Source organism: Tupaia chinensis, unplaced genomic scaffold, assembly GCF_000334495.1.
Source record: "Tupaia chinensis unplaced genomic scaffold, TupChi_1.0 Scaffold000644_1, whole genome shotgun sequence".
Taxonomy (NCBI): Eukaryota; Metazoa; Chordata; class Mammalia; order Scandentia; family Tupaiidae; genus Tupaia; species Tupaia belangeri.
This window is the reverse complement of record NW_006160165.1, coordinates 5282730-5299258: the sequence shown is the minus strand read 5'-3', so window position 1 is coordinate 5299258 and position 16529 is coordinate 5282730. Positions and strand designations below refer to the sequence as shown.

The following is a 16529-nucleotide window of genomic DNA, read 5'->3' as shown; positions in this document are numbered from 1 at the left end:
TAGCTAGTCAGTTCGTCAGGAGCTGAGCCGGGCACTTGCTCGCGGGGCGGGGCGTAATCCAGTGTCTTGTGTCACACAGCCTGAGGAATGCCAGTGGCCTGACGGCAGCAGACATTGCCCAGACCCAGGGTTTCCAAGAGTGCACCCAGTTCCTCTCGAACCTTCAGAACTGTCATCTGAACCGTTTCTATACCAATGGCACCTTAAATGGGGGTCCTCAGAATGTATTTCCTAACCACATTAATCTGGGAACGAATCGAAAGAGATGCTTGGAAGACTCGGAAGCCTTTGGCGTGAAGAAAGCTAGACCTGCAGGTGAGGCCACTCGTGGGTGGGAGGGACCCATCGCTTTCCTTTCTTTAACCTGTTTTCTTTTCCTGGCTGCACACGCCTTCGAGATGAGACCATCCCCAGGTGGTAATGTGGCCGGAGGACTCATGTGCGGCGGTGGAGATTCCCCCTTATTGCCGCTCTGAAGATGGGCCGCTTAATGAAGGGGAGGATGTGAGGGGAGTGTAGACACCACACATGTGAACGTGTATACGTAACTCTGAGCACCCGCACCCGTGTTTGCTCGCCTGAGTTAGAGTTTTTTTATTTGTTGTACCTGTTTGAAATATAACTATTTTTAAAACCTGCCGCTGTGCCTGGTTTTTGTTCTTTCTGTTGTTGCTTGTCGTGAATGTTCCGTAGCTTGTAAAGAGGTTTCAGTGGTCTGGCAGTGAGCATGCTTGCTGTTTGCAAGGTGACCCGAACTTTGGCACCTCTGCCGTGGCATGGCCATTGCGTCTCCAGACCCCCGTGTGTATCACGAAAGGTCTGGTATAAATTTGATGTTGAGGGTGTCTCTCAGGTAAGTCAGGTGAGCCGTCCATCTTTTTATAGGTGTTTTTTGAGTTTGCGTGTGGCAGTTACTCTTGCCGTTGAGACCCCCTTTCATATTAGAAAATGTCAGCTCTGTTCCTGGACATGAAACACGTGTCGGCCGCCGGCAGCAGCTTGGCAGTCATAGCCAGTGAGCACCATCTGCCTGTTACTGCTGTATGCACCTGCTTTATTTATACTATTTTTAGGGTTTTGCCCTGTGGTGTATGTACCCACCGGAGAGAGGCAGAGACTTAGAGAAAGTGAGAAATGACCCCCAGGGAGGGTGGCCACACCCCACTCCCTTCTGCATTCCGTCTCAGGATTTTGGGGGGCACGCATGCACATGTGCCCAACGTGATTTTGAAGCCGCCACATCCAGGATTCAAACCACAGCTTTGAGAGTCCAGCATCTTAATGGCCATGCCACCTGATGGCCCATTTAATCATTTTTTGTTGTTGTTTTTTGGGTGTTTTTTGGGAGAGGTTTTTGCTATAGGGCGCATGTGCTCGCCAGAGACAGAGAGACAGAAAGTGAGAAGTCACCCCCCAGGGGGGATGATCACACTGCAATCCCTTCTCCATTCTCCTCTCGGGATCTTGGGCATGCACGCACACGTGCCCGGCATGAGTTTTAAGCTACCAGGTCCGGGACATGAACCACGGTCGACTATGTGGGAGTCCAGCGACATAGCCATTATGCTAACTGCTGGTCCATTATGGTTCTTTTGAGAGAAATTTTTGCTATAGGCCATTTGCTTTCTTGCCAGAAAGAGAGAGAGACAGAGAGATAGCAAGAAATCACCCCCCAAGGGGGATGGCCACACCACAATCCCTTCTCTTCCTGGGATCCTGGGCATGCACATAAATGCACCAAGTGTGAATTTCAGCTGCCAGGTCTGTGACTCAAATCACAGTCAACTACATGGGAGTCCAGCGACATAGCCATTACGCCAACTGCTGGTCCTCCCATTTATTTTTAACTGACAATTGTACATGCTGTGTGTGACGTTTCTACGTATACAGTGTGTAATGATCAAATGAGGAGGGTCATCCCCTTGGAAATTCATCATTTGTGAGAATATTCAAAATCCTTTCTAGTGATTTTGAAATACATATTGTTAACTACCTCATTTAACTGAAGTGTATGCAAATGAAGCACTTTTTCCCATAAAGTTGATAAAATGGTGTTACCTTCTTCACGACTGTAAATCTTGTCACTATAAACTCTCGTGATGGTGGGACTATTTCACAGAAGCGAATGTACCAAACGCAGTATGATTTTTCAAACCTGGGGTCTGGGTAAGTGGCGAGCCTGATAATCTCTAGAAAGATGCCATATTAGGTGCATCTACATATGACCCATATCCACAGGCATCAGAGTGGGGCCCGTGATGGGAAAGTGTTCTGTGTTGTCATTTTGTTGTACCATGTTCCAATGTATTATTTGAATGTGTTTCTTTTTATTATTTGATTTTCGTCATAGGGCCTGTGTACTTGCCAGAGAGATGGGGGGAAAATGATAACTCACTCCTGGGGGGGATGGCCACACAGCAACCCCTTCTCTCTCCTCTCTGGATTCTGGATATGCACACAAGCCCAGCATGTTTTTCCAAGGTGCAGGTTCCAAGGCTCAAACCACAGGTGGACCATGTGGGATCCAGCACCTTAACCAACCATCATGTCACCTGCTGGTTTAAATGTATTTGAAGTCCCTTCAAAAGCATTTTGTCTCTTTGTTTTTCTTAGAATTATTTTATTTGACTTTAATAAATTAATTAATTTTAAGTTTGACCAGAGAGGGAGAGGGTAAGAGGTAGAGGGAGAGGGAAAGTGAGAAAGCAAGCCGCCAGGTCCAGGACTCAAACCGCAGTCAGTCATGTGGGAGTCCAGCGCCCTTAACCACCATGCCACCTGCAGGGCCGAAGCACGTGGCTTTTATAAACCGTCTTCGCATTGTTTCCTGCCTGGCCTGTTGTGTGCCCTAAGTGTTGGCCACCGCATCCCGTGCGCAGTCATTGTGTGTGAGTTGTGTGTCAGTCTGTGGCTAAAATGTCCTTCCCATTTTAAAAAACAGGTCATTTCCTTTTCTAATCAGACTCAGAAATGTGCATCGAGAGTCTAAAGCTAGGCTCGACGCTCCCGGTCAGATTGGTACCATCTTGTCCAGGTGTCGAGAGGTGTTCCGAGGAATACTGGTTTTTTTCCTAGACCTGGTTCCTGCAGAGATTGGTTGAGGATTTTACTTGCCTCCTCATGAGGTCTGGGCTGGATGGCCTGTGGTAGAGGCTGAGTGCACATGGAACCCGGGGCAGCCTTCCCACGCCTTGCTCAGCATGCTGGTCAGCGGGGTGGGGCCCGTAGTTCTCTCGGAGGCTGTCAGGTACTGAAGGTGCAGACCCAGGGGCCGAGTCCCAGCCCAGACGTGCGTTCTGGGCGGTGAGCGAGCCGAGGGCAGCACAGCGGGCATCTGCAAGCTGCTCGTGGTATGCAGCACTTGGCTGCCCCTTCTGTGCGCCGATGTGATGCAGTGGCCCCCCATAAGGGCACAGGCCCTCTGCACGTCTGCACGATATGTACGTGCTTACAGGCGTGTAGATAGATGAATGCACAGTTACACATGGATGTGCTCTACTGCAGCCCACAGGCCGGCTCCCCCACTCCATGTGTCATGTCAGTTTCCCACGTCCGTGCATGCGTGGAAACGGGTCTCATCCCACCCCACGCTGCCACTTTTCTCCTATGTTGGGGGAAAAGAGGTGGCTTTTTTTCCCTTTTACCATTATATACTCTGAAATGTGGGATTTGGGAGTCATTTCCAGTCACTAAAACAGGTTTTTCCTTTTCAGTCAGTACATAGTTTCCTTGGGTAGTTCATTTGCAGTTGTAGATCGTGGCTGACTGACTTTCTTTTTTGTTTTTTGTAAATTTTGACCTTTGTTTTAATTTGCTGTTTAAATGTACATGAGCTTAAGTTTAGCTTAGTGTGAATTACTCGTTTTGGTTGGTAAGTTTTTGGTTCTTATGCCAGAATAAAAATAACTGTTTTTTATCCTCATATAACATGCATATGTAATTTTTAAAAAATAACTTCATGTATAAAAAATATTCAGAAGAGTTCAAATTGTTTTGGCTTTTTTTTTTAATGTGCCTAGGATATTTTGACCATATGTAGTTACCTAGCATGGACCACACTAGTAAAACTGCCGTTCTGTCTTCCTGGAACTGAAGAAAGCACGTACCTTAGAAAGCTCCGGGCTGAGCCACCTCTTGGAGTGGGGTCACCGTGAGGTACACTCAACGTTTTTTTCCAACTTTGGGATCTAAGTCTGAGAACAGCCACTTCCCACAGCAAGTAGTCCTCTGCTCGCGGTAGACTCCCAGTATTCTACGTCGGAGTCAGCGCCCCTTGGAGACTGCATTCATGTAAAAGATGTTAAATGAATGACAACTTGGCCTTTTTCAGTTGCCTTTATATAAACTCTGGGTGGAAGTTACAGCTTATGTAAAGCATGTTGTGTAAAGTCACATCAGTATCAAAATGCAGGTCAGGCACGAGTGCGAACCTGAACCTGAACCTGGAGAGAGGACAGCGCCCTGAACGGCTGGATTTGGTGACCAGCGTGGCAGTGTCAGCCCAGCCTGGGCTTCTGGCTGTGGGTTTGCTGTTCCACTTAGCGCTGTTTGCTCAGGATGGCCAGACAGACGCACTTCGGGACCACAGCTGCAGCAGCAGGCTTACAGTCGGTTTACATTGTCCACGGTCCTCGTCAGTGTTGGAATGACCCACCACACTGGGTTGTTGGAATGTCAGTCATCCTGGGTAGGAAAGAATGCCACCCCTTGAGTGAGAATTTGCCTTCCGAGTGAGCAGTCGCCGTCATTTGATCGCGGCCTGGACTAGAGGTGGGATAAGTTGGGAACTAACCCAGTGCCCTACAGTGTGGTAGTGGGAAGGTGGGTGCCACAGGAAGGGTGTGTGACGTCACATCTCAGACGCTGAGTTGACACCACAGTTGACAGAAGTCATGCTATTGGACTCAGAATATGTAGGCGTTCATATAGAAACACCTTTTAGGAGGAGTGTCTGCAACATGGCTTAGAGTTAGCATTGGTACCTTCTTAGCCCTTCTTCCAGGGTGAATTAAAATAGGAGGTTCAAGAGCTCGAATTGGACCAGCACTATAATACAGTGGCTAAGTGCTGTGTGTGGGGGCCGCTCCCACAAGCCCAATCGGGGCTGCAGTTTGAGCCTCCGTGGACATGCGTGCTCCCGTGCCCCCAAGTCCTGACGGGACGCGTGGAGAATTGGAAGAGGGTTACAGCATGACCCTTCCTGTCTGTGGAGTTGTGCTGACAGACATCTGTGCCCCTTACAGTCCAGAGATCCTCCCAGAGGTGAGCTCTACGGCTTCCTCTGGGTCTTTGTGCAGTATACCACTTCTGAGGTTTCTACTGTTTACGCTTGCAGTAAACAGCGATTTTTCAAAATATGGCCAGAGTGAGAGAACGTGCCTAATCATGCTCAAGTAATGAGCGATCGCTTTGTCCCCATCCCTAAAGCTGTGGGATTGTACGGATACCACTCGAGCTACACTCGCAGACCAGACTGACACGTTCACTGTTTGATTCAGTGAATCGTGTGCACGAACTTGTTTTCTGCACTTTTGCCCCAGCAGAAACAAAACCAAGACTCGCAGCCATGCCTGAGAACAGTTTCAAATTGCAAGTTCCTTCCGTGTTTCCGAATGAGACCCCAGACCCCTTGGCCTCTCTGGAGCAGTTCTTTCTCAATGTTTCCTCCACCGTCTCCACCCTCTGCTGGAACTCCAGCCTTGGCAGGGGTCCAGGCTCTACAGAAGATTACCTCGGAGTAGAAGAACCTGTATTTTGATCCTGAGTGCTCTTGAATTTAGTGGGACCCAAGAAAATTGAGTAAGATGTGCTCAGTGGTGGGACACAGTAGTGGAGTTTAACTTGTCGGTGTTGGAGCTAGACAGGAAGAAATCGCCCCTCTCAACCACTTGGGAGTCCAGCACCTTTACCTGGTCTACACCACCAGCTGACCCCTGCACTACTTTTAAAGCTAGGTGAGGCCTCCTAGTTTGAAGACTTCGCACTTGACCTGGAGTAGTCCGTGTCGTGTCAAGTCTTGCTGAAACACTGGTCTCAGGGCCCTTTGTCCAGCCTTTGAGTTACGGGAAACCAAGGTGCGGACCAGAGTTGACCTTGTACGATCCCCTGGCACAGGTCTGGTCTGAGGTCAGCAGGGAGGATTCTCGGCCACGCTGGTAGGCACTGGTCTCACCTAGCAGCCCTGCCTCGGGGAGGGCTGAAGGTATAGAGCGAGTCTCAGGTAGGTCTCCCTCTAGGGCAGCGTTTGACATGTGATAGAAGTCTGCCCTCCCACCAGATGCCTGCTTTGTCGTTCAGGAGGGGTGAGGACACAAGTCAGGACCGTTTTCAGAAGCGTTCCCAAATCTCCCCTTTTGCTGTATGTAAAGCAGGAAAATGGAGAGAACACCTTCCTTTCCAAGTTTAAGAAAGAAGTGGACAGCCTTGGGGGGAGACATCCCACTTTCTGAGTGTCTGTAGACATCTGTCCCAAAGGCACCTCGTTATGTGTAGTGGGCCCGCAGGAGGAGGTGCCCAGGCCGTGATCTTGGGTTGTGAAAAGCAGCAGTTCAAGTTCAGGGTTAACACTTTGAGAGGCCCATTTTCACTGCACAGCTTGTAAAAATCACAGCACTTAGTGTGGCTGCAGCTTTACGGCCTCCCGCCTGTTGGTTGGTGGTTGAGCACGCCTCCGTTGTGGGTACTCGGGAAGGGACAGGAGGGCACTGGCGTAAAACCGGGTCACTTTGGGGACGCAGATTTTAGAAAAGGCCTTGCGAGATCTAGATCTGGAGGATCCAGCATGTCTGTTAACGTGTTAGTCATGTTTCTTGTCTGCAAGATAGGGAAGCCTTTGTTTTTAACCCTGTTACTGAAAATCCGTGTGCATGTCTAAAACCAGCACTGCGGCTTTGTTCCAGCGTTCCTTGTGGCTGTGAACGCTTCCTGCCTCCCACTCTCCTGCAGTCTGGTTTGAATGGCTCCCAGCGTCGCCCCCTAGCGGCCTGCGTGGCCTCAGGCCTGGCGTCCTCTGCTGCTCCGTGCCGCCTTCCTGGTCTCCCCAGTGCTCTGGGCAGTCTTCCTGGTGTGGTTTTTCTCGCTTCATGTGTTTTTTTTTCTGCTAGAAAGTAGGCTTCACTCGGAAGGAGGTGCTGTTCTAGACACTGTGTCTCACGGGGGGCGGGGGGCACACTCCTACCGTCAGCAAGTTTTCCTTTTCATGGAAAGTGTCTTTAACATTCAAATGTTTCTTACATGAGAGCAGGAAACACAGCCTGCACCCTGCGCTGCACGTGGCCTCCGGCACCACGGCGTCCTGCCCCCTGGAGTCTGAAATGGCACATGGCATGTCTAGGTGCCGCTTTCCTCAAGGAACATTGGCCTCCAGATCACCCCCCCCCAAAAAAAAAAAAAAAAAAACCAGACCTGGAGCAGTGAAGAAAAAGACGTGAGGACCCCTGGACCCACCAAAGCCTGTGTATTGCTGCATCCCCGCGTCTGCCTAGTCCCTCCATCACCACCACTGTGCCCATGCCAGAGGACATCAAGCCAAGGGGAAGGACGAACTACAGAGATCTGCAAGGTGGTCTGCAAACCTCCCCAAGGCGAGAGCCCAAGCCTAAAAAGACCCCTGCAGAGAAGCCAGAGAAGGTACCAGAAGAAAAAGGGAAAAGCTGACGCTGGCGATGGTGGGAATAGCGCTGCAAAAACGGAGATGCCACGTGAAGGGTGTGCGTTTGCGATAGCTGTGCCTGTCCTGGTGGCTGTACAGTTTGAAATACTATTTTTTAAGTCTTACAAAAATGCAGTACTTTTTTGAAAAAAGCAAAGAACAGAGCTTGGATGCGTAGGCTCGGGAGTGTTCTCTGCACTTGCCAGAGCTGTCCATCTCGTCAGGCTGGCCCACAGGTCGCATGGACTGACGGGCCCTCACGTCTGAGTGCGGAGAGGTGGGGAGTGCCCAGGTGGTTGAGCACAACCTCATCTGCACCCAGGGGAGCTGCCCCTCTACTCCTCCGCCCAGTCGTAGACTGGTTCTGGGGAAGCAAGTCGTTGATAGTGATGGTTGCGCTGTCTGTCCCCAGTTTGGTGCCTTGCAGGACAGCACAGCGGAGAGGAGCTGAAGGACTCTGGTCGCTGTCGCTGGCCCATGAAGCCGTGTTGACCGTGTCCGGCCTTGTGCCAGTTTCCCAGCTGTGCAGGTTGTACAGTCCAATGCTACCACGTGCCTGTCACTCCAGCTCAGGCTCCCCTGACCTGTGCCTCCGCCTTCGGGTCCTGCACTGCCGGAGAGAGGTCCGGAACTGGCACGCGTAGCACGTGTAGCTGAAGGTCGTGCGCATCTCCAACCGGGAACTGCTGCACCACAGCGTCAAGCTCCCCCTACTTTCTGAGGTTTATGTGCAGGAAATCTGTAGCACTCGGAGCTGTCATTTGTGTGTGTGCTTGGCCCGAAAAGATTCCAAGTGTTTATCTGAGCTAAGAACCAGGACTGTGGAGAGCTGCGTGCAGTGGGGTGTTAGCGGTGCAGGGCTCCTGGCAGGAAGGATGCGCAGGGCGATGCAGGCTGCTGCAGGGGTTTGGTTAGCTGAGTTATAACCTGGCGCTGTGGTGGGTCAGACCTTTGCAATCACCGAGGCTGCATGTGCGTGCACACGGGGGCAGCACCCTGGCAGGGTCTCCGCGAGCCCCGGGAGCCCTTTCCCAAGCCTCTCGCTTCCTGGGAATCTGAAGCTGCAGGACTGCAACGGCACCGCTCGCCACAGCAGCTGCGCCTAGAGCCTGGAAGCGAGTAGGCAAGAGCTCGTGGAGGCCTGCAAGCCCGGCAGTGACGTCCAGGGCCCTTCCTGGCAAAAACAGAAGCCCTCAGGCTACGTCACGGGAGCGCCGGCCCTGTCGGACTCACCTGGTCTAACTTGGGGAGAGTCGTGAGCGCTCAGATGCAGAGCAAGGGCCTGCGGCAGCTTCAGCTCCCTCAGGCCAGACTTCACTCCTGCTGTGCTGGTGCTCTGTCAGATGCCATTTCAGGCACTGTCCACGCAGGCTGCAGTGTTGACTCAGCTTTTCTCTCATTTCTCCTTGATAATATCCACGAATAGGAAATTTTAACCTCGGGCCCAGCAGTTGGCATAATGGCTGTGTCGTTGGACTCCCATGTAGTTGACTGTGGTTTGAGTCCCGGACCCAGTGGCTTAAACTCACACCAGGCGCATGTGCGTGCATGCCCAAGATCCCAAGAGGAGAATGGAGGAGAAGGGATGGTGGCGTGGCCATCGTCCCTGGGAGGTGGTTGCTGTCTCTCTGTCTCTCTGTTGAGTGAGCGCACATGCCCTATAGCAAAAAAACTCTCAAAAAAGAAAAAGTCTTGGGGAGTGCTGGCAGGTGGCGTGGTGGTTAAGGGTGCTGGGCCCCCACATGGTAAACTGGTTTGAGTCCCAGACCTGGTGGCTTGCTTTCTCACTTTTTCTATCTTTCTCCTTCTCTATCATTTACTCTATCCCTCTCTGGCCAAATTAAAATAAGTAAATAAAATAATTTAAAAGAAAAAAAAAAGAAAAACACAACTAGCACATGTACATGCCAAAATCTTGAGAGGAAAATGTAGAAGGGATTGCAGTGTGGCCATCCCCCCAGGTGGGGGTGCTTTCTCACCCCACCCCACCCCCATACTCTAGAGCACACATGCCCTGTAGCCAAAAACAGCAAAGCAGTGTTATTCCCACAAAAGCAGCTAAAGTGGTCTTTGTTCTCTCTGCAGCTCCAAGCTTCGATTACCCCGTGCCACTAGTGAACGGCGAGATGGAAGACGATGCTGACAAAATGCACGTCGACAGAGAGTTTGCTGCTGTAACAGGTGGGAGTGGACAGTTCCCTGTTAGCTGCAACAACAACCCCATGGTCGAAGACACCACACGGCAAGAGAGTGGTTCTGTTGGACCAAAAGAAATAGAGGTCTATACTGTTTCGGCAATGCAGACCCCGTGTCGTTGCAGGAATCAGTACGCCTGTTATTTCTAACACCTCTCAGACTCCTCTGCACTTCATCGTTCAGTGTCTTTAAAAAATGTTTTACTCTCATTTGCGTATCTTGGGTGCGTTTGTAGATATAAGGCTAAGTGTGTTGGGTGCACTCTATGGATATGAAAAATACAAGTGCAATCTTTCTATTTTGATTTGAAGCTTTTCTTAATGTGCCTTGCTTATTTTTAATGAGGTTTACTCTTCTCGCTCCCTGACCTGTGACTGTTGGGTGAATATACCAAACATACTTACACTGATATTTTCAAAGCCAGACACAGCAAAGAGGAAGGCCATGAGCTGTGGATTTTGAGAGCTAGTTCGTGTTGCGGTGTGACCTGTCACTAAGTCCCACCAGGGTGGGCCTCCTACCCAGCATCATTGGTCGCTTGGATTGCTGTGGCTTTTCCTTCCTGAAATGCCGCGGTCTATTAAAATGCTGAACCCCATCTTTCACAAAACATGTTTGTACATTAACATTTTCAGTATATAAAAGCAGTTGATCATCTTTTCAACTTTTGAAAAGGCATATGCTCAGTTTCTTCTAACATTTAGAATATCTAAAAAGATCTATCTTCTTAGCTAATGCTTTTTTCTTACTTTTTTTCAACTTAAATAATCATGAAAACATTTAAGCTGTTCCCTTAGCATGTTAATATATTTAGGATGTTCATTGAAGTGTCATTATTGTGTCTGCCTATGCCAAATTCTCCATGGGGATAAAAGACCATGTATTTGGTCCCCTAAGCCCACACGAAATCATTTGTGTTCACTAAAGGGAAACGAAATGTATACATGTTTCTGGTAGCTACAGACTTGTCACGGGCAATAGTACCTTATTGGCAAAGGAATGGAATGGGTGGATTTCCAAGGGAAATTCTAATCAGATAGTACATTTACAGAGTGAATTTTCTGTAGCCAAGGGCTCTCTGACCTTGGCCCAGGACAAGTCACAGAACCCAAAGGCCCCCTTTCTGCACAGCATTGCTGTGTGTTTGCGGGAAGATAAGAGGTTGGCGCTCATTATTATTCAAATGTGATTCCCTGGGTTTGGGTATTACCTTAATGCTAAGCTGGAACATAATGTTGACGAGCCAGGCTTTGAAGCCCAGCCCCTTCCACGGACCCGTACATTGCTTGCCGGGGAAAGTCTCCACGTTTCCATCGCTGGCTGGTCAGCACTGCCTGACCCGACACTGTTTATTAGGGGCCTGCCCGGTGTGGAACAGCGTGCTGTGTATGCGGGCGTGTGAGGAGTCTGCCCTCCGTCCTTGAGCATTGCCAGAGTCAGGCCCCTTGCTGTCCTTGAAGTTCTTCTAAGCAACCTCAAGTCTGTTTTCGCTCTGGCAAGATCATTTTCAAGGGTAACGCAGTTTTGGAAAGCCACATATAGGTAGTGTCATTACTTTTTTAAAAATTATTTAACTTTATTATTTTCTGGTTTTGATCAGAGAGAAAGAGAGAGAGGGAAAGCGAGAAAGCAAGCCACCAGGTCTAGGACTTGAACCACGGTCGGCCATGTGGGAGTCCTCAAGGGTAACGCAGTTTTGGAAAGCCACATATAGGTAGTGTCATTACTTTTTTAAAAATTATTTAACTTTATTATTTTCTGGTTTTGATCAGAGAGAAAGAGAGAGAGGGAAAGCGAGAAAGCAAGCCACCAGGTCTAGGACTTGAACCACGGTCGGCCATGTGGGAGTCCCCCCCCCCCACCCGCCATACCACCTGCCAGCCCCTGTCTTCACATTTTAAATGTCCTGGTTGGAGACTGGTTAGGGCCAAGGCTCATTCTTCCTCAAGGACTGTCTAAAGGAGAGCTCTTCTCATCAGCGTGGATCTGTCCTGGCTGGAAGAGAGTGGGTGTTGTCTGAAATGCCATCCCCTGGCTGTCCCCGGTACCCACGCCATGTCCTTGGGTATCGGCAAAGAAAAGACATGAGCCTTGAAAGGAGGCTTAGAGCAGAGGGAGGGAGAGTGCGGAGGAAGCCAGAGCCAGGTCAGCTGCCCCTGTGCGAGTACTAAACTTGGTGACAGTGAGGCCAAGGTCCCCTCGATGTCGAGATCGAGAAGGGGACTGAGCACAGGCACTATGGAGGGGTCTTAGCTGCTGAGGCCTGGGCCAGGGCACAGTGCACGCACAGTGGGCGTGGGTGATGTCAAGCTTGCTGTCACACCTGTGCATTTTACCAGGTAGAGACAGTTGCTTATGCTTTATTTAAAATGTACACACACACACGTGTGTGTGTGTGTGTGTGTGTATAATTTCTTTTGGAAATGTTTTCATCTCTTCTTTGATGGGTTTTAATATTTAGTTTTTTAAATACTTCTTTCTAGCCTTGAATTTTAACCAAATAGAGAAGCTATCCTTAGCCTGACGAGAAATACAGCAGCTATTAAATGATAATTGCTGCTGAAGTTGCCAAAAAGTTGATGATTAATGGAATGTGTTCATTGCATGAGCATGCTCTGCTGTGGGGGATGCAGGACACACACAGACCTTGCGAGGGCACACAGGCGAGAGTCCCGGCGCGTGCCAGGGTAACCAGCGGTGCCTAAAACGCACCCCATTCTAAATGTTAGCAGAACTGAGCTCCTCTGTACTTGACACCATGTGTTGGTACCCCAGAACGCTGACAGGTACAACAGGGTATCGCAAAGCAGGAAATCCTTTAGGTCCAACTCTGAACTCCTGTGAACGTGATTACTCATTCTTGAGTTCCAGTGTACAGAAAAATACCTTGCAGTTGCATGGCCCAACGTGTCCAAACGTTTTGTGGTGGGCATTTTACGTAGACATTCTCTCCTCATGAATGGCTGTGTGTGCAGATTAAACTACCAACACTTTTTCCCCGCCTGCGCGGTTTTTGAACATAACCTGATGAGAGGAACTGGCTGTCCCAGCTGTGGTAATTGCTGGACTCGGAAGACACTGTTCAGAACGCGCTGCTGGTCTGATACGTGCGCAGAGAACGTCCGTGTCCCCGGGCCTCGCTGAGGCCGCCGCTGCCCGGCACTGCCCGTGCTCTCGGGCGCTCACAGAAAGCTCCGTGAGACTTGGGCATGGCTAGCAGAAGTGGTCTTGTGCCTGCACCCGTGGCCCTGGGTGAACAGAGAGGCTTCGAACAGACGGCAGCCTGATGCTTTGCACACGGCTTCCTCCTCACCTGCCTCTCTGACCTCTTTTCTTTTCCTTCCCCACCATAAGGGCTAGCAGAGTCCTGTGTTTTGTTGGAGCCCTTTGCGGAAAACTTTACCTTCAGTTCAGGCCTCATCAGGGCGATTTTGGAAACTGTTCTCCGAATGAAGTAGTCTTCACGGGAGAGCAGCTGTCCGACGGCTTTTCAGCATGGTGGTGTTTTTCCCGCAGCTGCAGGTGGTAAACGCTGCCCGGCCCGGAGCGTGTTGCCCCATCCACTGCCGTGTTGTGCTCACCTGTGCACCTCTTTTGTGTGTGTATTTTTGGCTTTCCAGAAGGAACTGGTCTGTTTAAAAGGAACAGTAACTCCTTTAAAACTAGCAGCAGTGAAGCATTGTACATTGTCTCCTCCCCACTGGTTCTGAATTCTGGTGACAGGTGTATTTCTCAATGCAGATATGAAAAACAGTAGCTCCGTGTCGAGTACACTGACAAATGGACGTGCCACCAATGGACACTCGGACTTCCCCTCTGCGACCCAGCTCAGTGGCACAGAAAGCAGGCATGCACAGTGCTTGCCCGGATCTAACGGGATTAGCAGTGGCTCAGTCCCGGGACTGCCATTCCTGAGTAGCCAGGGTCCCCTCTGTGGCGGTGGGCCTGAGGAGACAGACAAGCTGGCGGGCTCCGGCGCCGAGATGTGCGGGTCCCTGCACCTGAATGGGAGCCCGAGCAGCTGCGTAGCCAGTCGGCCCTCCTGGGTGGAGGACCTCGGGGAGAACCTGCACTACGGACACTACCATGGCTTTGGGGACACCGCCGAGAGCATCCCTGAGCTGAACAGCGTGCTGGAGCACTCCAGCTCCGTGCAAGTGGAGGAATGCTACAACCGCGCCGTGCTGGGCGCCATGCACCTGCACCACGGCTCCTGAGGCCCAGCCCGCAGCCTGAGGGAGCGTCCTGGCCTGGAAGGTTCCATACGTTAGCTCTCAGAAACAGTGAACCTCTACCCGACAAGTCCCCAGGGCGCAGGCTCGAGCGTGAGTCAGGTGTGTGTGCATAGACGCTCCCGCAGCAGGTGGCCGTTCTGTAAGGCGCGTTTTGGGAGTTTAATTTCTCTGGTGCCAATCTCAATATTTTCTTGTAAAACTGTCCCCATAAATTGTCAGATTGTATCTGATCGAGATACGCTGGGACAGTACATGAGGTGCCTGGTGACCTCTGTTTGCAGATAGGTATCATTTAAAAAGCTTGCCTCTGCTCGTTCACGTAGGACTTAGGACAGAGCACAGCGGTCTCCCCTGCAGAGCACAGCCTTCTGAAGATTTCTTGCAGTGCGTGGTATGGAGAAAAGAACCTTTGTCGTCTTCAACGTCTTTCCATTGAAATGTTGCAGCTCGCCCGTGGCTCGGCGAGGTTTGGGTGTGGACATGCAGTGGTTTAGGGTGTCGGTGGTGTGCCCTCAGCCCCTCCCCATGTCGGTCACTGCCTTGGGTTCACTGAGAGTAGGCCCCGCCCTGGGCTGGATTCTGATGACTTGTGTTTTTAATTCCACGTTTCCTACTCGGCCTCCAGGATTTTTACCACAGATAAGGGTTTCCTTTATATGTAGTGGGTGTTAGTATTTGTAGGACTGTCAGGACACAGTATTTAATGGACTGTTCTGACTTCGATTTTTTCCCTTGTTTCTGTTCTTTGGGGTTTCTGCTTTAATATAGGCCACTCTGTATATCCAGTTACCTGAGAGGATTCTGACTGTTCATAAAGCCGTGTATTACGTTTATGGTTTTATAGAAATTAGCTTTTGTTTAGGCAACTGGTAGTTACCCTGTGCTGCAGGTATTGTAATGAATTTTTACTTTTCTGGTTTTGTAATAAAAATCAGTGCAGATAGAGAAAATGTCAGATGCACAACCCAGTGTTGTATGAGTGTTCCTTCGTTTAAAACCGCCCTTTACCAATGGAATAAAAAGCTCTCACTCAGCTTGCTTCTGGATGTTGTTTGCTTCTGGGGGGTGGGAGTTCGGGTTGGGGTTTGCAGAAGGGACGGAAAGGGAGGTGGAAGTTTAGTTTCGGCTTCCGTTTTGCTAGTAAGGTCTTACCTGACTTGCACCTCTCTCCGTGGAATGTTCTTTCCGCTTTTGATTTGGTGACACACTCTGGTGTTCTTGCTTTTAGGTTTTGGTCACGCACTGGCAGGACACAGGGAAAATAAGAATCACCGTCCAGGGGTTTGGCCACATGGCAGTCTGTCCTCTAGTGTCCTCTTAGGAGCCTGGGTACCCAGGCCCATGTCACCAGATCCGAGACTCAAACCGCGGTCAGCCATGTGGGAATCCAGGGTCTTGATCTCTAAGCCACCTGCTGGCCTCCCCATATCCTGGCTTCGTGGGCACTCTGTCTTCCTGAGTCTCTTGTGGGGCTGTAGCAATTGCAGCATTGTCCCTAGGTGCTTATTTTTGTGAGACGGCAACCATACTGTTCTAAACTCTGCTGGTGTCAGCAGATATGAATGAATATAAAGCTTTAAGAATATGGTAGTTAGTACATGCCTACAAATGTCACTGAATACACCCTTTATAAAGCCGAATCGACCAAAAGGAAGTGGTGTTAGGCTTTGGAGGTGCCGAGACAACCATGTCAGGGACAGGGAGAGTGGGTGATAGAGCCGTGGCTGCAAGCCTGACAGCAGGGGTCCAGCTCAGAGCCCGATGTGGCCTCAGGAACCGTGCAGCTGGTCCAGGTGGCACCGCTGTGCGGCGAGTTTTAAGAGAGAGGAAGCTGAATGCCAGCCCTGCTCGCCCTGTTTCTGAAGGTGTTTGCTGGAAAGCGTGAGGTGAATTTTCTACAGTCTACGGGAGAGGGGAACGTTGGGTTAGGCATGGGCACCGCCAACAGAATATGCCTGCTTGGGGACAGGAAGCACCGAGTCTGGCACGGCCACTTGCCCACGTCAGCGATGACTGGCAGACTTCACCGTGGTCGAGCTCAGTACCGTGCTAGTAGGTCAGTTCTCGTCTCACTGTCGAGATCCACGTCGGCAACACCGAGGACCAGTCCCCGGAAGAGGAGGCAGGAAGACAGCTGGCAGGCACAGGGCACTGTGCTCGTGGTAGTGGATCCGAGTTGTGCCACACTCTAGTTTTTACTGGAAAGCTCTAATTTTATCCTTTCTTTAAAAAGAAGTGTCTAACTTTATTTTAATTTGATCAGAGTGAGAAAGAGGGAAACAGACAGCAAGCTGCCAGGTCTGGGATTCGAACCAAGGTCAGCCGTGTAGGAGTCCACTGCCCTTAACCACCACGCCATCTGCCCGCCCTTTTTTTTTTTAAAGGTTTTTGCCATAGGACGTGTGGGCTTGCCAGAGAGAGAGAGAGTGAGAAATCACTCCCTAGCG

At 50.4% G+C, this 16529-nt stretch overlaps 1 protein-coding gene across 1 annotated transcript in view; it reads left to right on the top strand.

Annotated features, from left to right (window-relative positions):
* ANKRD10 (ankyrin repeat domain 10) overlaps positions 1-15115 on the top strand; it is a gene marked incomplete at its 5' end in the record, with an annotated part of 31983 nt that extends 16868 nt beyond the window's left edge. Inside the window, 3 exon segments of the mRNA XM_014592048.1 lie at positions 80-315; positions 9737-9832; positions 13589-15115. Of these exon segments, the coding sequence (XP_014447534.1) occupies positions 80-315; positions 9737-9832; positions 13589-14064 (808 nt within the window).
* Positions 15116-16529: the final 1414 nt, after the last annotated feature.